This window comes from Hypoxylon trugodes, assembly GCF_022578975.1.
Source record: "Hypoxylon trugodes strain CBS 135444 unplaced genomic scaffold F4822scaffold_8, whole genome shotgun sequence".
In the NCBI taxonomy this organism is placed as follows: domain Eukaryota; kingdom Fungi; phylum Ascomycota; class Sordariomycetes; order Xylariales; family Hypoxylaceae; genus Hypoxylon; species Hypoxylon trugodes.
The window spans coordinates 2,355,463-2,379,563 of record NW_026250023.1 but is presented as its reverse complement, the minus strand read 5'-3'; the positions used below and the strand labels follow the sequence as shown (position 1 = coordinate 2,379,563).

At 48.6% G+C, this 24,101-nt stretch overlaps 9 protein-coding genes across 9 annotated transcripts; 4 read left to right on the top strand and 5 right to left on the bottom strand.

Moving 5' to 3' along the window:
• Positions 1–43: 43 nt before the first annotated feature.
• Positions 44–3,629, bottom strand: F4822DRAFT_438341 (uncharacterized protein; the record flags this gene model as incomplete). The annotated part of the gene is made up of 3 exons (XM_051462504.1): positions 44–115; positions 149–1,091; positions 1,624–3,629. 3 exons carry the CDS (start codon positions 3,627–3,629, stop codon positions 44–46), a joined length of 3,021 nt encoding a protein of 1,006 aa, XP_051311622.1.
• Positions 3,630–4,127: 498 nt separating this feature from the next.
• F4822DRAFT_356012 (uncharacterized protein) lies at positions 4,128–5,407 on the bottom strand. Its single transcript, XM_051456032.1, has one exon. The coding sequence runs from the start codon at positions 5,170–5,172 to the stop codon at positions 4,429–4,431; it is 744 nt and encodes a 247-aa protein (XP_051311621.1). The 5' UTR covers positions 5,173–5,407; the 3' UTR covers positions 4,128–4,428.
• Positions 5,408–5,438: 31 nt separating this feature from the next.
• Positions 5,439–6,752, bottom strand: F4822DRAFT_414296 (ankyrin). Its single transcript, XM_051459130.1, has 3 exons — positions 6,072–6,752; positions 5,864–6,004; positions 5,439–5,808 (listed from the first exon to the last, which is right to left on the bottom strand). The coding sequence occupies exons 1-3, from the start codon at positions 6,228–6,230 to the stop codon at positions 5,644–5,646; spliced, it is 465 nt and encodes a 154-aa protein (XP_051311620.1). The 5' UTR covers positions 6,231–6,752; the 3' UTR covers positions 5,439–5,643.
• A 71-nt stretch (positions 6,753–6,823) lies between these two features.
• Positions 6,824–8,435, top strand: F4822DRAFT_414294 (ClpP/crotonase). Its single transcript, XM_051459129.1, has 2 exons — positions 6,824–7,441; positions 7,516–8,435. The coding sequence occupies exons 1-2, from the start codon at positions 7,056–7,058 to the stop codon at positions 8,120–8,122; spliced, it is 993 nt and encodes a 330-aa protein (XP_051311619.1). The 5' UTR covers positions 6,824–7,055; the 3' UTR covers positions 8,123–8,435.
• Positions 8,436–8,650: 215 nt separating this feature from the next.
• On the top strand, positions 8,651–9,473 carry F4822DRAFT_432702 (uncharacterized protein; the record flags this gene model as incomplete). Its single annotated transcript, XM_051461698.1, has 2 exons — positions 8,651–8,687; positions 8,779–9,473. The coding sequence occupies 2 exons, from the start codon at positions 8,651–8,653 to the stop codon at positions 9,471–9,473; spliced, it is 732 nt and encodes a 243-aa protein (XP_051311618.1).
• A 729-nt stretch (positions 9,474–10,202) lies between these two features.
• F4822DRAFT_445720 (alcohol oxidase) lies at positions 10,203–12,092 on the top strand (the record flags this gene model as incomplete). The annotated part of the gene is made up of 2 exons (XM_051463412.1): positions 10,203–10,770; positions 10,829–12,092. 2 exons carry the CDS (start codon positions 10,203–10,205, stop codon positions 12,049–12,051), a joined length of 1,791 nt encoding a protein of 596 aa, XP_051311617.1. The 3' UTR covers positions 12,052–12,092.
• A 4,566-nt stretch (positions 12,093–16,658) lies between these two features.
• F4822DRAFT_414289 (uncharacterized protein) lies at positions 16,659–18,043 on the top strand. Its single transcript, XM_051459128.1, has one exon. The coding sequence runs from the start codon at positions 16,798–16,800 to the stop codon at positions 17,755–17,757; it is 960 nt and encodes a 319-aa protein (XP_051311616.1). The 5' UTR covers positions 16,659–16,797; the 3' UTR covers positions 17,758–18,043.
• Positions 18,044–18,681: 638 nt separating this feature from the next.
• F4822DRAFT_414288 (HET-domain-containing protein) lies at positions 18,682–20,256 on the bottom strand. Its single transcript, XM_051459127.1, has one exon. The coding sequence runs from the start codon at positions 20,083–20,085 to the stop codon at positions 18,907–18,909; it is 1,179 nt and encodes a 392-aa protein (XP_051311615.1). The 5' UTR covers positions 20,086–20,256; the 3' UTR covers positions 18,682–18,906.
• A 177-nt stretch (positions 20,257–20,433) lies between these two features.
• Positions 20,434–23,921, bottom strand: F4822DRAFT_414286 (D-xylulose 5-phosphate/D-fructose 6-phosphate phosphoketolase). Its single transcript, XM_051459126.1, has 2 exons — positions 21,764–23,921; positions 20,434–21,709 (listed from the first exon to the last, which is right to left on the bottom strand). Exons 1-2 carry the CDS (start codon positions 23,318–23,320, stop codon positions 20,798–20,800), a joined length of 2,469 nt encoding a protein of 822 aa, XP_051311614.1. The 5' UTR covers positions 23,321–23,921; the 3' UTR covers positions 20,434–20,797.
• Positions 23,922–24,101: the final 180 nt, after the last annotated feature.

The following is a 24,101-nucleotide window of genomic DNA, read 5'->3' as shown; positions in this document are numbered from 1 at the left end:
AAACCTATGTATTCCATCGTCGACGGCTCGGCATTCCAGCGTTCTAATTAGACTCACAGGGTAAGGTCCCCAACTTCTCCTTTAATATGCCTTCCACCAACTTCCAGCACCTTTCCTGCAACTCTTCATCCTTCGCCTGTTTGCTCACATCCGAGACCTTACGATCCGGTACAATATACTGCCCATCAATCTTCTCCTGCACCACCGCATCGCTCGTCGCGGCGAACAGCATCGGTCGACATCCCGAGTCCACAGGATCCTTCATGAGATGTCTCCCGGCCTCAACCAGTAGCGCACGTACCGTTCCATACGCATCCTTAGCCTGGTTCAGCTGATCCGTATCCACGCCACCCGGGTGCGTAGCGTTAATCCACGGCGACATTCCCGGCACTAGACCGAGCTCTCCGCGCATCTTGCGGCGGTAAAGTGCCTTACACAAAAGTATCTGCGCAAGCTTTGAGCGACTGTATAGCCCATGCGCCCCGATGTCTTGGTTAAGCTCCGCTACGTTCGCGAACTCAACACCGTCGGTCCCCATGCGATGCAACTCGGATGATTGCATACATAAACGACTATCGCGCGTAGCAATAAGCTTCGGCAGGAGCACGCGAGCGAGGTGGTGCTGTGCGATTACGTTGACTTGCATGTGGCTCTCGATCCCATCGCGCGTCTCGCCATACTTCCCCACGCCGAGACCCGCATTTAGAACAAGTGCATCCAGACGGTCTAGTTTCGATGCTAGTTTTTTCGCCACTTCATCCGTGTGGTTTAGATCCTCAAGCTCGCATTGTATGAACTCGACGCGCGACACGTCGCCGTACTCTTTAAGTTTTTCTTGGGCTTCGGCTAGGTGTTCCTCTTTCTTGCCGAGGAGGTACAGCTTTGAAGCATTGTGCTGTAAGATGTGCGCCGAGATACCGAAGCCGATGCCTGCGCTGCCGCCTGTGACGACGCAGACCCGGTCGCTTAGATCGGGAATGTCGGTGTTGGGGTCGAATTTGTTGCCTGAGCCAAACATCGTTGCTGTTGTTGGAATATGAGTATTGACATGTGAAACGTCGAAAAGACAAACGAGCTTCGTGAAATGAGCGCTATTCGGACATAATACATATATCGATATCTTGACATCCATGCTTGATCAAAGATGTCATCGTGTTCATCGCTTGCCAAGGAATACATGACGTCAAGACGACGTTGGTATTTAAGATACTGAGGATTTCAGTATGCGATGCATATTGATTGTTCTAATTAGGATGGAACAATTCCATCAGAATCTTAATTGTGGTGGATGATGCTTAAATGCTGGCTTGTGACGTTGTTATTATGGGTGATTTTCGCAGGCGATGAGACGCTATTGGTGGATATGTTCTGCTGCTATAGTCGAGACTCCTTCAATATTCCGAAGATCTTGGAGGTCCAACTCAGTGGCGGGAACATCGATATTAGAGATTTCGGTGTACGAGGAATGTTTTGCTAAAATCTGTTAGTTCAGCCCCTTTATTTGTATGAACCATCAGTCATGTTGTGTGAACCCTGACCGGTACAGGTCTATTATGAGATATCTTCAATTATCTATTCTATCATAAATCTCATCTCTTAACTTGGCATTCCTTAGTAACCGACACCGAGGGATTAGACTCGGACGTAGCAGTCAGCTTCACAACCGCATTGCTGGCAGCATTAGCGGCTGCGCCGACGGCAACATTAACTGTAGTCCACGTATTGAACTCCGTTGTAGCCAGCGCATTGGGCAGCTCGACTTGCCAACCTTCGCCATCAACCTCTGCGCTGAGTCTATATATATCCGAAGTCAAATATTTCGACAAGTCCTGCGGATGTGCGGTACTCCTTTCCACATAAGTCCCTGAGTTCGTCAAGTGGAACGCGCATGTTACTCCGTTATTAGCAGCGGCTCGAGCTTGCGTGCCCTCCGCAACTTCACCCGCACTAAGCTTGACGCCGTAGGTATTCGACCCACTACCATCGAGCGAGCGTACGCCCACCGTGTAGTGTAGGACACCAGCGTCGTCGCGCCGGATTTCGAGGATGTAGAAGTGCAGCCGGTTCGGCTCATCGACGTATTCAAATTCACTTCCGGAACGCGTACCGGCGTGGAATAACGCATCAGCAAGTTGTCGATAATCACCGATTGTTAGCACAGACGGGGATCCATCGGGCCTGTAAAAATCAACAACATCGATGTCCTGTGGATTGGCGTCAATGGTCCACTGGAAGGGTGCGTTGTCTTGATCTTTCGTCTTGCTGATCATAACACCTGAGTCTGGTGTGAATGAATCGGCGCCCATGCGGTCGATTACTTCGATATCGTAATTATTGTACCCGCCGCCATCACAGAGCGCGTCGGTGCTTGCGTTACAGAAGGGTGAGAGGTCGTCGCCGAGAATGACGTGCACGCCCATTAACTCCGTTTCATCGGGATTGATGCATCGCGCAGTAATCTCAACTACGACGGGTCCAGAACTCGCGAGTGCTTCGCGGGATACCATGAGTACGCTGGAGTTATCGACTAGGCCTATGCGCATCTTATCGCCCATCGTGTGCAAAGAACCAAGAGATCCTCCTTGTGTTGCAGGGATCTGCCAACGCGTGTGCGGACCGCCTGGACCGTTGAAACTACCTCTGGATAACATAGACCATGGGCCCGTATATGCGCGACGCGGCGGGTCGCCATACGGGTTGTTGTAGTTATCCCCAATACCGAGCAAATGCGTCAACTCATGAGCGTAAGTTGACATACCCGAACTTTCTGCCTGTGTAGACGAACCACCGCCAGCATTCGGCCAGATGGTGCTAGCTGATGCCCAAGAAGTCCAATTCACATATCTCGTTTGAGCGTAATTAGGCAGTGTATCATTATTCGGAGGTCCAAATTCATCCGGAACGTCATCCGCTGTCTGAAATTTCATTTCTCCGAATTCCTGCCATGTGGACGACTCGTCCTGGCCAGCGGAGAGGATGAACACCAGTTCGAAAGAATTCGCAGTTTCGTTACCTACGTCAGCACGCCAGGCTCCCAAAGCATCAGTGCGCAGGTCAATCGAACATGGCCCTTCTGAGGGGCAAGCTCCCTCGTTGAATCCACCTTTTTCGTCATCCACGCCGTATTGATATGAACGGCTAGGTAATCGGTAAGCTCCGAAAGCGGTTAAATCCACGCCAAAGCGGCCACCGGAATCTTCCATCCAATATTCATGAAGAGTATGGTTGTGATTGAGGTCGCTAGGTTTATTGAGAAGGTCGCGATAGAAAGCTGGGACCTCCGAACGATTGAGTCCGGATACAATTGGTAGTGGGTTACCGAATACGGTCGAATTAGGCGGTAGAGTGATGACGAAAGGCTCGTCTGGATAATCCACGGCAACGAGCGCGATGTTGAAGTTCCGATTTAGGCCCTTGCGGGTCGGATCATTCCAGGATGTATTGGGTGGTTGCTTGTAGTCATCCCAGGTCATGTTGTCTGGGTTCACCCAATTCTGCGGATCGAGCACCTTGAACGGGTCACTTTGCGCAACGTATGGTGCAGCCCAGGCGGGACTCGTTAGAAGGATGCCGGCCAAAACAGTCGTCGCGACTGCTCGGCGGCTTTTTCTGGCATCCGTGAAATGCATCGTCCAAATGAATATTGGCTAGAATCTGGACGGATTGGAACAGATGCCTCACGTCCTCAATCACGATGGACGTGAAGTGAGGAAACAAGTTTATCAGATCGCCATCAGCAGGGGCCTTGGAGGTATTAATGCGTCGCTGAGCACGACATTACAGAAGCCTAAGGCTCCCATCGGCTGTGTCGCCGATCGCCAAAAGACTTGGCATTGCTGATTGAGAACTCGTATCATCTTGCTTTGCCCGGGTTGCTCGACGGCAATATAGCTTCGTTCCCACTCCCATGGTCAACAAACAGGGCATCCGAGCCGGAATCAGCTAGAGGAAATTGACTCTTATCACGGTGACCTGCTGGATTGGGTAGGTGAACACGGCCCACTACGACTTGGCGAAGATAGGGCATGTTTCCCCCAAAGCGACGCTGCAAATGGACGCCAACACTACGCTGGGTGCGGAGAACCTGGTTATTAATATGCCCTAACTAGTCGTGCTTATGGGCGTCGCGTTAGGCGAAGGCAACTTAGCATCTACAACTTCAAGACCATATGAATTATTAACTGTCTATTCATCATCGGATTTTACTCCGAACACCTCTTAATCTGCTAGTATCTTCCTCATCAGCGAGTCGATACCTTGAATATAATCGTAAAGTCATTAGGGGTGAATTGGCTGTGGTATGATGGATCGGAGCAAAGCCGAAGCACAACACTTCACAAACGGCAGCTGATGAGCACAAGCAATTCCCACTATTTCCCGTTGATATTTTCATTTCCTAATTATAGGTGCATCCCATTCGAAACGAGCTTAGGCGAAGAAAGACGCTATCAAGAAAGACATTGCACCGAATCCATACCCTAACCTTCTCGACTCCCAGCCATTTCCAGCTGAGCTTGGCGTAGGACTTGTCGACTGAACCGTACCCGTTGGTTGATCCGTTACCGATGCAGTCTGCGACACAGACGCAGCTTGCAGCGTCGGCCTCTGCTCACAACCCATGGTCGATAACCAATCCCCTATATTCGAAGTGAACGCGCCCACATTCGACTGGAATATATAATCATCAGTCGCCAGCTTCTCAGCACCAGCAGTGAGCACCAGCGGCACGCTATGTTGCGCCAAGTAACAACTTTCAATCTTCGTGGTCTCAGTCCGTGTGCTCGAGCTCGCGTCTCTGATAGTCAAACTACAATCCGCGGTCTCGGCGCGCGACGCCGTGCACGTACTACAATCCCCCAATTCGCATCGCCACGTCGTCGCGTCTTTAGAATCCGCCGTCCATGTTCCGCCGAAAACTGAGCCTTGCGTGTGATATACTTCGGCTGGGTAGATGCTGAGCTCGCGACATGCGTCGTTCTCGGGTGAACTTGTGGCTGGACAGTTGACTTGGTAGGTTACGACGAAGCCGCTTTCTGACCCCTGAGAATAAGACCTCTTTTCAATAACAGAGGCTTCTAAACTAGCCGGGATTGGTGCTAATTGCCATACTGCCGTGAGTGACGGGGTGACAGTTGGATAAATAGGGCTGGTGAGAGTGGGAAGTTGATTCATTTTTTTTCGATACTGCAACGAGAATACTACGATCAAATATCTAGGTAAACTGAAAACCTCAGAACGTAGCCTTCGTCATTTATAAGTTCGCGATGCCAAGAACTTTCAATACGATTGGGAAATTGGCATGATCTAAGTTTACATAATAGCATGGGTTGTGTTGCTACGGTCCAGAATGCTTGGTATGCTGCGCCGCGGCTGAAGAGGTGTTCGGTTAGGTAGGTACTTTTGCGATTATACGCGACTTATTATCATTAAATCAACGTCTTGTCTCGATCCTGAAAGCTTTTTAGATTATTATACTTCCTTACTATTCTTACCTTCAATATTATTTGAGAGAAAAAAGCCATCATTCACATTCAGGGTTAAATCTCAAGTATTGCTTCACAAAAATATGATACGCACCCTTGATATCCCCCCTGGTGGGCACGCCTTGAATCTCTCGAGTTCGCTTGTTCTGTGAAATATCTACTACAATTGAAGGGTATCTGATTCCGATGCCGGTTTTTGAGCTTTTCCTTTCCCAGGAGCCGCCGCGAACTTGGCTCCCCATTTGTCCTCCTGTTTAAACATAGCTAGACAAGCTTGCGCAGAGGGCGTACCGTGATCTGGGTCTGCGCCACCTTCTAGCAGAGCCTGTAAAGCAGTCAGTGTGATCCTACGTGGGTGTCGGTAATGATGAGGATCGCACCTCAATTACAGCATCCTCTTTCTTGAAAACCGCGCCAGCCAAAGGGCTCTGGCCTTTATCATTTATACGGTTCGGATCGGCGCCATGCTGGATGAGTAATTTGACTAGATCAGCATGTCCATGATATGCCGCAAGCATGAGCTGTGAGCGAACACTCGTTGTTAGTATTCATCGACAATTATAGAGTAAGTGACTTGAAGGTCTATACAAGAGTATCTCCCTTCTCATTCGTCAAGTTCGCCGGTAGTCCAGCTGGTAAGGCTTGCTCAAACACATCTTTCTGCCCCTCGCGTGCAGCATTGTACATGCGACCCGCAAACTCGATAGCTTCCGGGGGGATAGACCCCTGAATTGATTCGTTATCCATTGTTGAAACGGGACTTTGGGAAGTAGCTTAGTTTGGAAGAGGAAAGAGACGAAGATCTGAAGGACAGTAGAAATGAGATCTAGGATTTCCCCTTTGTACCTGAATATAAGTCCTAGATGCTTGTGCTGACACCCCTCGGGGCGGGGTGGAGTAGAAGGATGGATGACATCGCCGGCATTGCTCCCCGCTAATGTCGGCGTAACGCTATTTTCCTTCTCTTTGATTGGTTACGACTCCTGTCAGCGAATCTGGTCTGCATCTAGCTACCTAAAAGGTGCTCTGTATGTTGGTGAGGATCCTACTAGGATTCCTATAGTCAGAGGTGAAAATTATATAACGAGCTTCATTACTAAGTTATCAGTATCTAGGACTTTAATATCATTATAATATGTTATTTTATGGGAAGAATTATAGATCCCTTTTTATACTAGAAATGATATACCATAAATGATTGGAAGGTGTTCATATCCGACATAGTGGTATAAATAATACCCCGTCTTCCCCGCCAGCCCGCTAATAGCCGCTATAATGCCGCTATCAACTGAAGAGATAGCGTCAGCTCTGACGTCGGCGGGTCTTATGCTGTACTTACCATCTACAACTTCAGATTTCTATAACGTCCCTTCACACACTTGAAGTGAATTCTATTGGTCAATTTCAAGTTATTCTGATAATTATTGCTGAAAATAGAAGGGGGTTTAATCAATGATATACTGCGAAAATACGTAGGTGCACGATATCAATCATACTATTGAATTCCACATCTAGCCGGCAATTGTGCTTTATTTACGAGGATATCTAAAATTCAAATCTACTTCCATCACAATGCCACCACGAATAATACATACCCGAATAACCTCCCCAATCTTCCGTTTCGCTCGCCTCTACTCTAGCGACACCGGTCCTATTATCAGAGTCACCAACATCCCCGCCCCTAATTCCGGTCACATCCGAATCCTCGAGCTTAACCGACCGTCTGCCCGTAATGCCATATCAAAAGCCCTCCTCGCTGCTCTACGAGCCGAGGTTGACGACGTCCAGGCACAATATACTATAGAAGGTCAAGAACTACCACAGCCCCCACGGTTCGGGGGTGCTGCAGGTATAGATCAAAAGGGTCCAACGCGCGCTTTGATTCTCGCAAGCGCTGTCGACGCCAGTTTCTGTGCCGGTGCTGATCTTAAGGAACGCCGTGGCTTCACGCCAGAAGAGTAAGTACTGCACATCAATTCGGTCTCACCATATCCAATCCGCGTCGCAACCAAACTAACGACTGACCTTCCAGAACATCCCAATTCCTCGCTAACCTACGCGGCACATTCGCCTCGCTCTCCTCCCTCCCGATCCCGACTATCTCCGCTGCATCCTCCGTCGCTCTAGGCGGTGGCCTCGAACTAGCGCTATGCACACATTTCCGCGTCCTCGCATCTACTGCCACGATCGGTCTTCCTGAAACACGCCTCGGCATCATTCCCGGCGCTGGTGGGACATATAGACTCCCCGCACTCATCGGACTGTCACGCGCCCGCGATATGATACTCACCGGGCGGCGGGTCTCTGCGCCCGAGGCATATTTCCTGGGGATAGCTGATCGGTTAGTCGAGGTGCTACCGGAAGATGAGAGGGATGGCGTCGCACAGGAGAACGGTGGTGGAGGTGAAGAAGGATTACCGGCTCGAGCGCGTAATGCGGTGTTATCTGAGTCCGTAAGACTGGCGAGTGAAATATGCGAAGGTGGTCCGATTGCGGTTAGGTCCGCGCTGCAGGCTGTTAGTTGGGCGAGGGAGGAGGTGGAAAATGCGATGTATGAGAGGGTCGTGAAGACCGAGGATCGGGATGAGGCGCTGGAAGCGTTTAAGGAGAAGAGGAAGCCAGTTTTCAAGGGACGGTAGAGTAAAAGCCCAAGATATCGAGGGGGTCGGATTGATGATACTATTACGATGTACAAAATTTCGGGCGGCCACTTAGGGGAACGACCCGTTCCATAAGTCTGGCTCCATTAATGCCGATTTCAGCCTCCCATGATATTTTCTAGTTACGGCTAGAGGTTGGTAGGACATGATGAAATATCCACCCCAGATGAACAAGATCCCAAGTTGTTCATCATCGCAAGACTGACAAGTCCTAACTTTATGAGACATACTCTACGTGTAAGTGGCGCACAATAGTTAAGTTAAATCTGATTTCCCTAGATTTCCATCCCTAGACTCAACTCTCCGGAATCGTGCGCTAGCTACGACAATGATGAATCATCGACGTAATCCAACAGAACCTATTAGAAGTGACCACCACTCGTCACGACTTAACGTTAATCGTTCGCAATAACTACCTAGTACTTAGTCTTATACAGTGAAGTTGTCTTCTAGTTAACACTTCACCTCTTCATTTCGACTCTAGCATCTCAATCTCTAATCTACAATATGGGGAAAGGTGAACAGCCAGAAGAGGGAGATAAAGGTATGTCCCCAGCCATCCCAAAACTATAATTTAACTTCACATCGTACCAGAAAATTGAAATCAGGTTACTGACCTACACTGTTACTTCCAGTCTCATGGAACTGGGGTGGTGGTGCTCCAGCGGGCACCGTAGCCGAGACTAAAGAACACGGCGCAATCGAAATCAAGTCGAAAAAAGGGAACACGATTAAGAAGAAAGCTGATCCGGAAAATCCTGCAGTCCATGTTGAGCGATCGGGCAACGATGTTGTGAAGAGATCGTCGGAATTAACCGTCGAGGAAAAGGCCAATGGTGGTACGAAACGCAAGGCGAAAGATCAAGGTCCCAAAGAGGATGGCGATGCCGAGTCTGCTAATGAGAAGGAGGAAGAGAATGATGATGAGGATCTAGATGACCATGAAAAAGAGCCCCATACGAAAAATAAGGAGGGGAAGGAAGTCAAGAAAGGCGGTAAGGAAGCCAATAAGAAACAGAAGAGGGAGCAGGAGGACGACTCAGAAGATTATGAAGAGGGTAACAGCGATGAAGGTGGTGGAGAAGAGGACGGCGGTGAGGAAGAAGGGGAGGAGGGAGATGAAGACTCTGAAGCAACTGATGATGGCGTCGACGATATTGAGGAGGAAGGAGAACAAAATGCGCAACACAAGAAGCAGAACCGCAAGAATCAAGACACCGCCGAAAGCAACGCCAAACCAAAGGGAAAAGCTACTGACAACGAAAAGAAGGGTACCAATCCTAAGCAGAAAGGCGACAAAGTCGTCACTCGGACGCGCAGTCAGACTTAGAGGTTGGCTCTAAGCCGATGATGAGCCTCTTTGCATACCTAGCTATATTAGAGACATATGTGTGTACTGGCTTAGCATACCTGGTATTTGTGTGCCACAAAGACTCCCAAAACTCCAATGAGAGGTTAGGTGCAAATCAACCACATGGTTCTATTTGACTTGGCGTTACTAGGACATTTTAGTATGTAAAGAGGTATCGATGAATAATACGGCCTTTCTCAGCCCGAAGATGTTTGCTATGCTGGCTACCTAGTTGGCCGCGCCTTAGTCAATAAGGAGATGGATTAAGCTCAAGTACCTAAGTATATTTTCTTAGTTATCAGAATGAATACTTCGCCAGAAACAGTTGGTTGATTAGATAGGAAGTGAGGAGAAATGAAACCTTCATATTATAAGAGCACATAGATGGATAGGTATGAGGGATTGGGCTGCTCAAAATAATATTGTGTTACCAACAGAACAGGTCGTTGTTGGTATACACCTGTACTCTCAACTCTACTTAGGCCTACATCTGGCTAAGACCCTTACTTAACGATTATTCGCGTACATTATATTATGCACTAATAGGATGTACGGCCTGCCTTGCTGATCAGTGGATTCTTTGTTGGTCTTGCTGCCCATTCCTCTAACTAGACTTTTCCCCACTATTTCATCTAGCCATATCGACTTCATTCGTAGGATTTCTGTCTCTTCTTGCTCTAAAGATACTCTAAGGACTACTGATTCATGATGGATTCCTTGCTTTCTCCTGACTATATCATCATCGGCGGCGGCACCTCGGGTCTCGTTGTTGCTAACCGTTTGTCCGAGAATCCCGATGTCCAGGTCCTAGTACTCGAGGCCGGCAAGGATCTCTCTGCCGATCCCCGAGTCAACATTCCAGCCCTCTTCACCTCTCTTGCCGGCTCTGATGCTGACTGGCAGTACAAGTCCGTGCCCCAGCAAGCTCTAGGGGGGCGATCTATCCGCGAACCCCAGGGAAAGGCCCTCGGCGGCTCTTCAGCCATCAATGGCCAGGCTTTTATTGCTCCCTCTCAGTCAGAAATTGACGCCTGGGCTAAGTTGGGTAACCCCGGATGGGACTGGGCCGGACTGGTGCCCTCATATAGGAAATCCTATACCCTCATACCACCGCCAGACCATGATACTCTTGAGCATCTTGGAATCGACTGGATCAACGACGAATTCCGGGGTACCTCGGGTCCCATCAAGGTGTCCTTCCCAGGTATTCTTCAGAACCCTCTGTGCAAGGCATGGATCGACGCTTTCCGTGGTATAAATAAGGTCACCAACGGTGGTACGTTTCCATGTGTAGTATGACGTATGTGGATTCAATAACCCTTATAGCTGTCTAGATCCGTTCTCCGGCAACTCCATTGGAGGTTACAGCAACACGGCAACAGTAGATCCAGACACTAAGACCCGAAGCTATGCCAACTCGGCGTACGGCGTGCCTATGCGCCAGAGGTCTAACGTCAAGGTTTTTACGGAGGCCAAGGTTCATAAGGTGCTATTCACCAAGACCGAGTCCGGAAGCCTCAATGCCACTAGTGTGCAAGTTTCCATCGGAGGTAAGATGGAGGCATTCACCCCTGCAAAAGAAGTCATACTGGCTGCTGGTGTGTTTAACACACCTAAACTCCTTGAGCTCTCGGGTATTGGCGACCGAAAGCTGCTTGAATACCATGGGATTCCCGTCCAGGTGGACCTTCCTGGGGTCGGAGAGAACTTTCAGGACCACCTGATGACGGGGTTAAGTTACGAGGTAGTCGACGGCGTCATCACAGGGGACCCCCTGCTTCGCCAAGAACCAGACGCACTAGCTCTAGCCCAGAAGCTCTACGTCGAGCACAGAGCCGGCCCATTTACCATCGGCGGCATGCAGTCACACGCCTTCATGCCAACACCAGATGCCGCGGCGCTGCTGGACAAACTTCCCAAGTCACAGGGGCCACAAGACTTGGAGTTTTATAACACGGTCCGTTCCATCCTTGAAAAACCGGACGGCAGCTCCGCAGCATGGTTCATGTTCCTGGCACAGGTGAACCTGCACGAGGGTGGACAGAGCTTCGTCGGGACGCAGCTTCTCCCGGGGAACTTTGCGAGCCTAGGCTGCGCGCAGTCTCATCCGTTCTCGCGGGGGTCCATACACATCTCATCCGCCGACATCGATGCCATTCCTGACATCGATCCAAGGTATTTTTCGCACCCCGCTGACCTCGAGATTATGGCGCGCCACGTGCAGGCACTCGACACGACGCTGCGCCACTCATCGGAGCTGTCGCCCTTCTTCAAGGCCGACGGGCAGCGCAATCATCCCGACGCCTTCCGCGTTGCGGACTTGGAGATTGCCAAGAAGTACTTGCGCGACACGGCTACTACCGCGTACCACGGCTGCGGCTCGGCGGCTATGTTGCCGAGAGAGAAGGGCGGCGTGGTGGACTCGCAGCTGCGTGTATACGGGACGGAGAACCTTCGGATCGTTGATGCTAGTGTTTTCCCGTTGATTCCGCGCGGTAACATCTTGTCCTCGGTGTATGCTGTGGCAGAGAAGGCCGCGGATGTTATTAAGGCTTAGTAACGCACCTGTACACACCTAGGCGTCTTATGTGCTAGGACATCTGTGATTCCTCTTAGCGAAGGGGGTAATGTCAAGTCTATGAGCTATAAAGAAAAAAGAGAACCAAGTATAGAAAAGAGGTAAGGAGCTGAATAAAAAATAGGAGAGGGAATAGAAAAGGGGAAGAAAATGGGGAGTCAGAAGAGGACAGAGAGAAAGAGTATGGAGAAGGCGATGAGGCGACCGAGGGTAGTGTTGATGATATAGATGAGGAAGGAGAAAGTGATAGAAAAGCCCCCCCTAAAAAATGAATGGGGAGACCGATGGCAAACTCTAGAAGTTAGATATCACCAAGACCGATGTCGACTTCAAGTGTAAAGCTGTTGATAACAGAAAGAATGGTACCAATCCTAAACAGAAAGGTGACAAACCTTGGAAGCCAGCAAACGAACATGCAGTGAGACTTAGGGGCGAACTCCGCGCTGATATCAACATATCTGTATACGTAGTCTTAGACATAACTGCTTAGTAGGAACAAACTGGTATGGCATAACTGATACTCGCGTACCACCAAGTTCAATTCTCCAATGAGAGCTATAGAATTACACGAAGCACTCAGCTCTGTCAGACTCGGGAATATTGGGGGAGTTCTAGCTTGTATCGGAGAGGAGATGATGAATAATACGGCCTTTCTCCTCAGCCCGAAGATGCATACCACGTTTCCCTAGTGAAGCATTTCGGACAATATGAACGATAAAAGCCCGAAGTTGCCGCGATTGTTTGTAATGATGCAACGTATGAAGATACGACACTTGGATGCAGGAATATCTTGAAGAGTGCTTACCTCAATGTGCCATCATAGTTAGACATAGATGTAGAACTAAGCACTTCATAGCCGCCGATGTGATAATAGAAATGTAGCGAACTTGCTTATGACTACCTGAGTAGTAAACCACTTTGCATATCGCCAGCGCGAGACTTCAAAGGCGAAGTCTCTACACAGGTAGTTGGCGCTGAATCACTACCTACTTCTATGTGACTCTTTGTCTTAAATCCTTGTACTAGATTCGAATGCTCAATTCTATGAACTTCTCCTTAGAGGGCAAAACAGGGGGAGTTTAGATGACTAGACCGAGCAAGATCTAAAAACGCGCCTATTAATATTAATAGCATTTGCTTCGAGGGCTCAGGACCTCTAAATTATAGTAGGTAGGCTAGACCTGTCTATGATACGGTGGTTACACGAACATATTGCAAGCACTATTAAAATATGGAGCGTCTAATGGGGAATTGATTCCCTGCGACTAGAAAGGATCATTCTATTAGTATCTTAGATAACTTACGGCACTTCAGTTAAGTAAGGGATTTGCGTGATGATTTGCATGAGCTTATCTAGTCAGATCTTCGCGTTTCCGAGATCGAGTGGGAGGGGGTTCCAGAAATCCTTCAATTAGTCATGTTGAAATAGCAAACGCTGTCGTCAATTGTGTGATGATCCAAGATCCAATCATTTGCGCCCATATAATGGCTTTTTCCTTATCGTTCTTTCGGCAAACCTGCAGTTAGATGCAAATATCGATGTATTTCGTTGCCCGACCGAGTAGCTACTTGGTGTCGATGTGCTCGATTTCCCTGCAAAATTCGTGTAACTTGTGATAGATTTAGTGGAAATTTACCGCGGTTAGAAATGGATCGAATAGGGAGTTCAAGCGTCTATGTGGCGCGGACAGTGCTAGTAATTATACTATAATGGTGCGGGCGTCGGCCAAGTTACATTTTCGGTCGTTTCCGATGTCTCACCCTAGTTGAAACAATCCCGTTTCACGATAGTAGCTGAGAGAAAGGAAGCCATCCATGATTGGCGCCGCGCTCACGCCGACGATTTCAATGCTCCGTACCCCGGACCATGTTCCCACCCTTGCCGCACGCACCCCGGATCTCCAATGAAGGTGCAGTGGCTGGGTACGGTACCTGGGCGATTGTTTGCATGGTGCGGGTGTGGGTGTGATGATCCTAGGCGGGTGGACGTGCGCGTACGTAGGGTACACAACAGCACCATGCCGTATCTGCGTATATACGTGTATGTAAAGACTCCGAGGAGCCGTGTGTAGAGCGAATAACCTTAATTAAAGCATGTCTCATTCTGGTCAGACGATGCAGAATGTCTCAAATCGAAAAGGGACGATATCGGCTGTGATAGGCTCGATCAGGTAGGTAACAATTCGGGACCTGCATGAATAAGGTTACATTGGGAATGGGGTGGCAACGGAAGAATAACGCAACTGGGTGGCTGTCAGGGGCAGAACCCATACGTAGAGATATTGTACAACATGCCCCTCAAGCCATTCTCCTCAAGATCGGACGAATAGTTGGCCCATTCATATATCTTCTCCTTCCTGAACATTCTCTCATAATGACGATCCCTATATGACGTGTTGTGGCTTCGATTCTCCTACTCGCTATTTCCCCCTCAAACAAAATTTTGAAATTTTCTTACGTGTGTTATCCTTATTAAGGAGAACGCCCATGATATTATGCACCAGCGAATGAGATTCATAATTTGACGTAAGCAAACAGAGATATTGGCGGCTTAGTATAACATGAACTGACATTTTCAGCCAACATGATTTTACAGGCCGCATGTACAAACTTTTGTACGACAGCGCCTTGTCGGTAGTATACACAGTGGTGATTGGGAGTGGCCGTTGTTCGGTGTCTAAATATAGTAAGGTGCCCGTAGGTTGGTTGTTTCTCTTCAACAACCCTCAGGGGCTCAAATTACTAAACCGATTCCGTCAAAGAGAAACACTATCAATCCATAACAGATCGACGCAACGATATCCGTGTTAAGCTTTTAAGATTCTACCTACCGCCATCTCGTTGTCGGGCAGTGCAAGTTACCTAGATAGTGAAAGAGGCACATAAGACATGGGATGGAACTGGTTGTTCCGTTCTGTTATGTCGGTACTCGGGGGCCGTAGACCACCATTAGGTGCGGCCGGACCGCCTTTATCGTTGCCGAGATTTCGAATTGAGGAGCTATATGTCACGTAGCAATCCTATATTCGCCGGTCACGCCTACATCCCAAGACTCCATCTTCTGCAAGAGGCTACTAAACAGGAAGCAGCCAAGCGGGGTTCTATAGCAAGATGCATTTTGTCTCCATCGTGAAGCTGAAGTTGATATACTAGGCCGAGATATTGAGGCCTCTAGTCTATCCAGGATTTTACTGAAATGGCCGTCAAGCGCTTATAGTACCGCCGATAATTTCAACATAGGAAGGTAAGCAGAGTTTGTTGGAGTGATGATGGTGAGTTTCCCACGATTGCCGCTTCGACAGCGACACATTCCATAGCGAATTATGAGGCGCTCATGAGTGAGCCCTTTCTTACTAAATTATAACCCATCGGAAAACGAGCCAACTATATAATTTCTCGGTATGGAATGAATTACGGCGAAGCTGTCAAGGTATAATATGCGGCTCCGTAAATTTCCTATTCTATGACCGGCGAAAAGATATTTAAAACTAACATCATTAATATCTGAGTCTGTTATAACTTCAAATTTCGCCCATGAAAACATTCGTCGCCATATCACATGCTGTAAACCAAGATGGTCATGACCATGGGAGGCGTCTTTGGGGGTAGTAGGCTGATTCATGCAAATGTGCACCCCGTGATTTCATGGGCGATTGAATCCTCTAATTGGCTAGCTAACGGTTTAGGAAATTGGTTTCTGGTAATTAAGGGAAGGTAGAGTGTCAGAGAGGGCGGTTCTACGGAGGTTCTGCGGGCTAAAAGCCCAGATCCTAGCTCCGGCGCCATCGCCAGACTCCAACTTTGGGACGAGCTCCAGATTCCACCCCCTGCTCCCGCCAGATCCTTCGGAAATAAAGCCCATGGCTAATGGGAGAGAATCCATAAACCTTACTATGCGGTAAAGGTAGAACAAGGCTCTTGTCTCTCGCCTTACTTACAGCAAACCCCCCATGTGGTTAGTTTCAGGGTTGTGGGAAATCCTATTACCGGAAAGGGAAGGTCATCATGGTACGCCATGGTCGCCCGTTGGTCTGTGTCAACCTTATAGGCAGGATGTAACTAAGTAACAAGAGGTTCGTAACGTTTCTTGTAAGTCGAGGTATCACAGCTGATTAGAGCATAGTTACGTATATAACTCTGAGCCCAGCTCCTCGTATTATACACTCTTCTCCAGCATGATCTTCAGGTGTACAGACACGGATCTTCCGGTTCTACCTTAGAACTATTCACTCCTTTCTCGCTTGAAGCCATAGGCCGCAGGCGTCCATTCCTTAGCTTTAGGTAAACACACTCCTTACAATCATTATTCACACTCCTTATCGAAGGAAATAAGTACGTTCGCTGCCAGTCAGACGATAGACTATACATCCGCTCAATATGCGTACTTTCTTCAACTTGGCCGTGGCCACTGCTACGGCGTTCATCGCCCAAACCATCGCAGCACCTATCGTTGTGTCACCGGGTGATAAAGGCGATATCGTTATTACTAAGGAGAATACCCTTAACAGTACTAAGATTCATACCCCTGCTGTTCAAGCAAATACTTCCAACCCGCTGAAGATTTCACTTGTCAACAACTATGGAGGAGGACAGTTGAACGTATACATTAGTGGTCAAGATGTCAACGGTGCCAACGTTTTGCTTTCGGCCGACGGTTCCTGGTACCATCCCGACCCTGCTGGTAGCTCGACTCCGGTAGCTATCTCCGGCAATGTTGCCCTTCCCATGAGCGCTCAGGGCCAGACCACCGAATTCACTCTCCCCGACTCCTTGAGCTCTGGTCGTGTTTGGGTTGCCGAGGGCGAGCTTCAGTTCTTCTCTCTTGTCGATGCCAACGGAGTTATCCAGTTGGTTGAGCCGTCTGCTGTCAACCCTTCCGATCCTTCTGCTGCCGTTAACTGGGGTTTCGTCGAACTCACTAATACCGCCGAGGGTGGTATCTACGCCAACATTTCCTTCGTCGACTTCGTCGGTTTAATCATGAGCATGAAACTCACACTCGGTAGTGGTGAGACCCAGACCGTCAGCGGTCTCCAGAGCGGCGTTATCCCCACCATCTGCTCGGAGCTCAAGGACCAGGCCGCAGCTGACAGCCAGCCGTGGGACAAGCTCTGCGTCACCGATTCCAGTGGTAATGCCCTTCGTATCCTGTCGCCCAACCAATACGCTTCCGTCGACCCTACCGCTTTCTCCACCTACTATGACGACTACATTGAGCAGGTCTGGACGAAGTACGCCGGTGAGGATTTGACCATCAACACCCAGGCTGATGCTGGCAATGTCGCTTGCCGTGTCAACGGTGACCAGCTCGAATGCGACGGTGACAACCGAGGCTACCCCAAGCCCACCGTCATCGACATCTGGGGCTGCAACTCCGGCCCGTTCGCCATTGAGGACCCTGACAACGACGTTCACCGTGCCGTCGTCCCACGTCTGTGCGCCGCCTTCTACCGCACCACTCTGCTGGTCGACGGTGGCAACGTCCAGCCCGGTGTTGGCAACAGCAGCTACTACACCACCGACCCTACCAACCACTACTCGCGCATCGTGCACAAGTACGAGACTGACGGAAAGGGTTACACCTTCTCGTACGACGACGTCAACCCCGACGGCCAGAACGCCGCTGGTGTCGTTTCCGGCCCTAGCCCCACCGTTTTGGAGCTCACCGTCGGTGGATTCTCTTAGAGTAATGGAATTATCATTCAATACTCTCGGATGGTAATGTTTTCATTCAGAGACATTACTAAACCCCTGAGAGTTCACATCATGGCTTGATGAGCCATGACCAACCCCCCCACGCTGTATATAGCAACACCCCCTTTTCCCGTGTACATATTGTCGCTGTGTGATGTTGATAAAATTTCCGGTGCATGTTGGGTATCTGGTTTTTTCATTTGGGGAATATTTGTACATATATGACAACCTAGCATACCTCACGCTCGCTAAACAAAGATGTATTACAATCAATTAATTTTGATCATGTCTCTTGTGGAGATTTCGCATGTCGTGATACTTGATCTAGATCTACAGATCTAATGTAGTACCCGTGGTGTGGTTTGAACCGAGCCAATCTGTCGGTATCATTAGAGCTACCATAGCGTAGGACCCTACATTAGTTCATACGGCCGAACATCATATATATATTTTAGCGAGGTTTAAATGATATAAAGCACTCCTCATTTAAACCATCTCAACTTCATGTACTCGTGACAGATCAATTTCGAGCCATGAGACCCTTATATTGCTCTTAAGCTTCTCATCGTCCTGAGCTTTCCATGCACGCCCCTAAGGGACTTAGATAGCTAGTGATGTAGTACTAAATACCTAGGTAGTCCTACCAAACATGCAGTGTCTAAGTAACAGGGTCGATAACCTAAACTAAGTTACACTACAATTAAGGATGATCGATGCCATTCCGACGGAATGTACTACCAGCGGGACCGAATCTCAATACGAGTAGTCTCGTGGTAATAGAATTGACGTTTATGCATGCTCTCAAGTTAACTAAGGATAGGAACCATTATTATAGCGTACACTCGGAACTCTATTCTAACATCGCTTTGCTATTCCGGTGGCAATTATGTGTATCGGATGCATCCGAACCCTCGTGTTCTCGGTCCCGCGGTGCGCGAAGCAAGATTCCGCAACACATCCGACGCATGCAAGTATTTGTATTCTATTTTTATATGTACCGATACGTCATGAAGTGGAATTATTCCCCATATGCAAATTTCTAATTTTTATATCATAGAAGACCATCGGAGTTAATCCGCTTCATTCTACCCTCATCGGCCTCTACTCCGAAATCCAAAGGTGAGGTTACACAAACCTCTTTCATCGGCTAGACTCCGATGCCAATTTTCGGAGCGCATCCACTCTCAACTCAAACCATTTTCTCCTTTGCCGTTTAAGCTCCTCTTTCTGTCCGCGGAACGTCTCCCCCGCCTGTCCCGGCTTCAACAACTTCCCAATACCCTTCGCATTCCAAACACTCGAATAATTCGTCAAATCATGAGGCGTCTCATACCCCTCCGTCTCGCTCCACATCTTCTCCCAAGTCTCTTTATCCAATCCAAAAACCTTCTCACTCCAAACCTGCTGCGGCTTAACAACCCACTTAAACGGTCGCGGAGCGTATATCTGTTTTAAATACGCCATAGTAACCAACATCACCTTCTCATGACTCATTTCGTAATCCGGGAATATCGTGCCTAATACCTCCCTCTCCTCCCCTTCTACCAATCCTAGCAAAGCGAAAACCCGGTCCCGCGGGTCCGTTGCTTCGGAGTGTTCTAAATACCGCATCAACTCACCCAGCGCACGCCCGTGTTCCTGGGTATACGCCGCGCCGACTGTCATATTAACTAAATTAATCGTAGCGCTATGTCGCCACCGGCTCTTGCCGAAGGTCGACCACGCCTGTAAAACCCCGCTCATGCCCTTCCACGGTAGACGTAGATGTCCGTAGAGCAATACTATGTTTTTCGCTAAGATGAGTTCTTGCACGATCCACATCCGCGACCAATACACACTGGTGAATATCTCGTCCACAAGAGACGGCGATGAAAGCTCCGAGATGTGGTCCCGCCCAGTGCGTTCTTGGTTACGCTCGGCCGGGGGCACGCCGAGCCATGCTGCGATGGTGGACGCATTGCGGTAGGTTGTTTCCATGCGGCTTACTTGTTCCGTTTTTTCGGCTGTATTGCTTTGGTCGATACATATTGCGTCGATCCAGAAGTATCGCCATTCTGTATATTCCCGACGGTGGTAACGCAAGTGAAGCAATAGCTGGAATAAATTCGGTCGTACTGCGAATGGTAGGTCATCTAGGAATATAGATTCGGATTCTGGGTCCTGCCCCCAGCAGTAGGACATTGATATATACTCCGGTGCTTCATCTCGCGCGCAGGAGAGGACTTTAAGTTGTGGTTTCCCATCTTTGAGGTCTGGGTCTAGTTCGATGAACCGGATGCTGTTTTTCGGTAGGGGTTCGTACTTGTAGCTCGACGCCATGATCCTAAAGTATCAAATGCAGCTATTCCGTATCGCGCCTTAGCTAATCATTCAGTGCGATAGCTCGGTATAGGTAGAATGTTAGACGAAACCGAGGCTCTAATTTCTTTGTTAGTTGCAATGCCCAGGATTGAGGTCATTCTGAAACACCTAAATTCAGCTCGTGGCATGGGAGTATAGAAGGACGGCGCTAATTTTAGAAACAACTATATAGCTAAGCTTCACGGATGCGACGCTATGCAGCCCTACTCCACAATGTCGTCTGGGGTTCAGGTATACTGATATATAGGGCCGAATACAACTAGCTTACGCAGTGCTTGAAACGTTACTTATCGGAAATTTAGAGGAAGGAAAAGGAGCGATTCTCGATAAAATAGTCTTTGTTGGAGTTTAGTCTAAGCTGTGTGGGTTATGAAGTCTTATAATCACGGTATGTTTAATGGGTACTCACAATCCACCAAAGAGGGTAGAGGGAATACTTCCAGTGCAAGAGTTCGTACTTGATATTGAACATATCCATAACTTTAACATTCATCCATTATATCGAGGTAATTTCTTAATAAATCCCAAAATCCTAACCAAGTCATGAACGCCCAGGAAATAAGAACCACAAAACACCATCCCCTCATGCAACCCAAGCTTTCCTTTTTCAATCCTATGCGATCTCATCTATCTGACACGTCATAATCATACTTCTCGCTAATCTGTTTAATTAAGCCAGACTCAGCTTCTGTAACTTCTCCTTCACGCCTTCCTGAGGCCATGCCCAATCACTCAAGAATTGTGGGTCGACGCCATATTCGAACGAGTAGTTCGACGCCGCGACCTGCTGGCTCTTGAGCGCATCACGTGCTGCCGCGCCGCGGTTACCAAGCGTCGGCATACGATCGATAGCATCCATAGCTAGACTGAACCGATCGGTCTGGTTGCGGATAGCTAGTTCGAGGGGCGTGTCGATGTTACCCTTCTCCTTATAGCCGCGTACATGGATGTTCGTGCTGCCGGGCCTCTTGTAGGTTAGACGGTGGACGAGCCAGGGGTAAGAGTGGAAGTTGAAGATGATGGGCTTGTCGGCGGTGAAGAGGGCTACCCATTCTTTGTCCGTCAATCCGTGAGGGTGGTCCGTATGGTGGATCAGCTTGAACAGATCAACCACGTTGACGCAACGAATCTTGAGGTCTGGGAAGTGTTGCAGCAATAAATCAATGGCAGCTAGCGACTCGTTGGTTGAAACATCACCACAGCTGGCCATGACAATGTCGGGCTCCTCGCCTTGGTCTGTCGAGAATTGCGGCCAAATGCCGATACCCTTGGTGCAGTGCTCGATTGCCTGATCCATTGTGAGGTATTGAATGTGGGGTTGCTTGTCTGCTACCACGACGTTGACGTAGTTCTGGGATCGGAAACAGTGGTCCATGACGGAAAGGAGACAGTTTCCGTCAGGTGGAAGGTAGATACGGACGACTTCGGGACTCTTATTGCAGATGACATCTAGGAAACCGGGGTCTTGGTGTGTGAAACCATTGTGATCCTGTCGCCAGACCACGGCCGTCAAGAGAATGTTCAACGAAGGGACCTTAACACGCCATTCGACTTCCAAGCACTTTTCGATCCACTTGCAGTGCTATATAAGGTATTAGCATATTTTAACTAATGAGTTTAATGTTACTTGACGTACCTGGTTGACCATAGAGTCAATAACATGGATGAAGGGTTCGTAGCTATTAAGCATGCCATGTCGGCCACTCAGAATATAACCTTCCAGCCAACCCTCGCAAGTATGCTCGGATAAGATTTCCATAACTCTTCCGAAGGGTGAAAGATTACCACCGTCTTCGTCCTCTTCAAAAAACTCGCCCATCCACACTTTCTTACCGGCCTCATATACGGCTGCGAGCTTGTTAGACTCGGTCTCGTCAGGTCCCATTAGACGGAAGTTGTCCGGATTGTTCTTAATGATGTCGCGTAAGAACTTAGCGAAGTTTGCCATGCTGCCCTCAACCGTAGCACCGGATTTGTCTACCTTGATAGAGTAATCTCTGAAATCAGGCATTTTGAGCGGTTTTGATATTATACCACCATTAGCGACGGGGTTTGCACTCATGCGCCTAGTGCCAGTGGGGCAAAGTGCCTTCAATTCAGGTGAGATTCTGCCTTCTTTGCCGAAAAGACGCTCAGGCTCGTAGCCACGCATCCACTCCTCAAGTGTCTTAAGGTCGTTGGGGTTAGTCGTAGTTCCGGTGATAGGAACTTGGTGGGAACGCCAGAAACCTCCTAGGTAATGACCGTTGACCTTACGGGGTGCGGTCCAGCCCTTAGGTGTACGGAGGACAATCATAGGCCACCGTGGGCGGAATGGCTTTCCCGAGTCACGAGCTTCCTTCTGATACTTGCGAATCTCTAGAACACAGTGTTCCAGGGTGGCGGCCATCGCTTGATGCATAGACTCAAGTTCTTCGCCTTCGACGAAGTATGGTTGCCAACCATATCCGTAGAATAATTGTTCAAGTTCCTTGTGAGAGATACGAGCGAGCACGGTAGGGTTGTTAATCTTGTAACCGTTAAGGTGTAGAACCGGAAGAACTGCACCGTCGCAAATGGGGTTCAAGAACTTGGTGCTGTGCCAAGCCGTAGCCAATGGACCAGTTTCAGCTTCACCATCACCAACCATAGTAACGGTGATCAAATTAGGGTGATCGAAAACGGTACCAAAGGCGTGCGAGATAGAATAACCAAGCTCACCACCTTCGTGGATACTACCGGGGGTCTCAGGCGTAGCGTGTGATCCCACACCACCGGGGAAACTGAACTGTTTGAAGAAGACCTGCATACCAGTGGGGTCTTCGGACTTTTGAGGGTAGACTTCGGAGTAAGTGCCCTCGAGGTAGGCTTGGGAGATGACGGCGGGGGCGCCATGACCCGGGCCAGAGACGAAGAGGGCATCAATGTCATACTTCTTGATCAATCGGTTGAAATGCATGTATGTGAAAATTTGACCTGGAGCAGATCCGAAGTGACCTAATTGTCGGCCCTTGATGTGTTCAACCTTCAATGGTTCTCTCAGGAGAGGGTTTTCTTTGAGGTAGATCATGCCAAGACTGAGGTATAGACTGGCCTTGAAGAAATCAGTGTACTTTTCGATTTCTTCCTTGGATAATGGTTCACCCGTTATGGTAGAACGAGCCTTGCCGAATGGCCGGATCGCCTCGATCTCGGCTTGGTGTGTATCTGTCATTTTGTCTGTTGTGTTATGGTCTCCGACTTGGTGTAACTAGTAAGGAGGAGAGAGAATATTAAAATGAAGCTTGAGTCTCAATGAACCTTGTTCTAGGTTACTCAAGCTATATGAGTTGTATATGTTCAGTAATTGTGATGATGATATAATAGATATAGAAATCCTGAGGAATGTTGGTGACGATGGTTACTTATATGGACTTCCATATACTGGCCACTTTCCAATTTATTTTAGATACGACTCTAGGGGACCAATTTCTGCAAATGTCGCATACATCGGCCATTCATGTGAGGTATTCTGCTTAGATTGAACGCATGTGTTGGATATCATTGGATTTGGGATTGGAAATTCGGTGGGTAGCGATTCCAGAAAGTCGGGTAATGGCAAGCCGAGACGCCGCTGAGCGCCTGGTTACGCCTACCTAAGACATGGTTAACACAAAATAACGTGCAACTATGACATTATAGCGTGGTCATAGCCTGATGCAATGGGGTAATGAGCAGGTTAAGCTGCCGGCATACTGCGGGTGAGTACGGCAACCACGGCCAGTACGGGGGACTACGGGCAAGAACAAATGGTCGTTGCATGCGGAAGAACGAGTACTTAGCAGTTGGAATGGGACGACGGTGGGCTGATTTTACACCCTAGGAAATGTAAATTTACGTCATACATTTTTCCCATCTCAGCTTAAATGTATTATGTAATAACCTTCTTTATTCATTTCGACCAATCAATATCCCCAGCAGTTTCTAATCCCATTTCACTCCCGCCAATTATCTCT

Bases quoted from the DNA above. Each gene is read 5' to 3' on its own strand.
- F4822DRAFT_356012 (XM_051456032.1), bottom strand. From the start codon at position 5,172: ATGAATCAACTTCCCACTCTCACCAGCCCTATTTATCCAACTGTCACC.
- F4822DRAFT_414296 (XM_051459130.1), bottom strand. From the start codon at position 6,230: ATGGATAACGAATCAATTCAGGGGTCTATCCCCCCGGAAGCTATCGAG. The intron at 6,005-6,071 runs GTATAGACCTTC...GTTCGCTCACAG, and splicing joins ATGAGAAGGGAGATACTCTT to CTCATGCTTGCGGCATATCA. The intron at 5,809-5,863 runs GTGCGATCCTCA...ACTGCTTTACAG, and splicing joins AAGAGGATGCTGTAATTGAG to GCTCTGCTAGAAGGTGGCGC.
- F4822DRAFT_414294 (XM_051459129.1), top strand. From the start codon at position 7,056: ATGCCACCACGAATAATACATACCCGAATAACCTCCCCAATCTTCCGT. The intron at 7,442-7,515 runs GTAAGTACTGCA...CTGACCTTCCAG, and splicing joins CGTGGCTTCACGCCAGAAGA to AACATCCCAATTCCTCGCTA.
- F4822DRAFT_414289 (XM_051459128.1), top strand. From the start codon at position 16,798: ATGAGCGCTCAGGGCCAGACCACCGAATTCACTCTCCCCGACTCCTTG.
- F4822DRAFT_414288 (XM_051459127.1), bottom strand. From the start codon at position 20,085: ATGGCGTCGAGCTACAAGTACGAACCCCTACCGAAAAACAGCATCCGG.
- F4822DRAFT_414286 (XM_051459126.1), bottom strand. From the start codon at position 23,320: ATGACAGATACACACCAAGCCGAGATCGAGGCGATCCGGCCATTCGGC. The intron at 21,710-21,763 runs GTACGTCAAGTA...TACCTTATATAG, and splicing joins TTGACTCTATGGTCAACCAG to CACTGCAAGTGGATCGAAAA.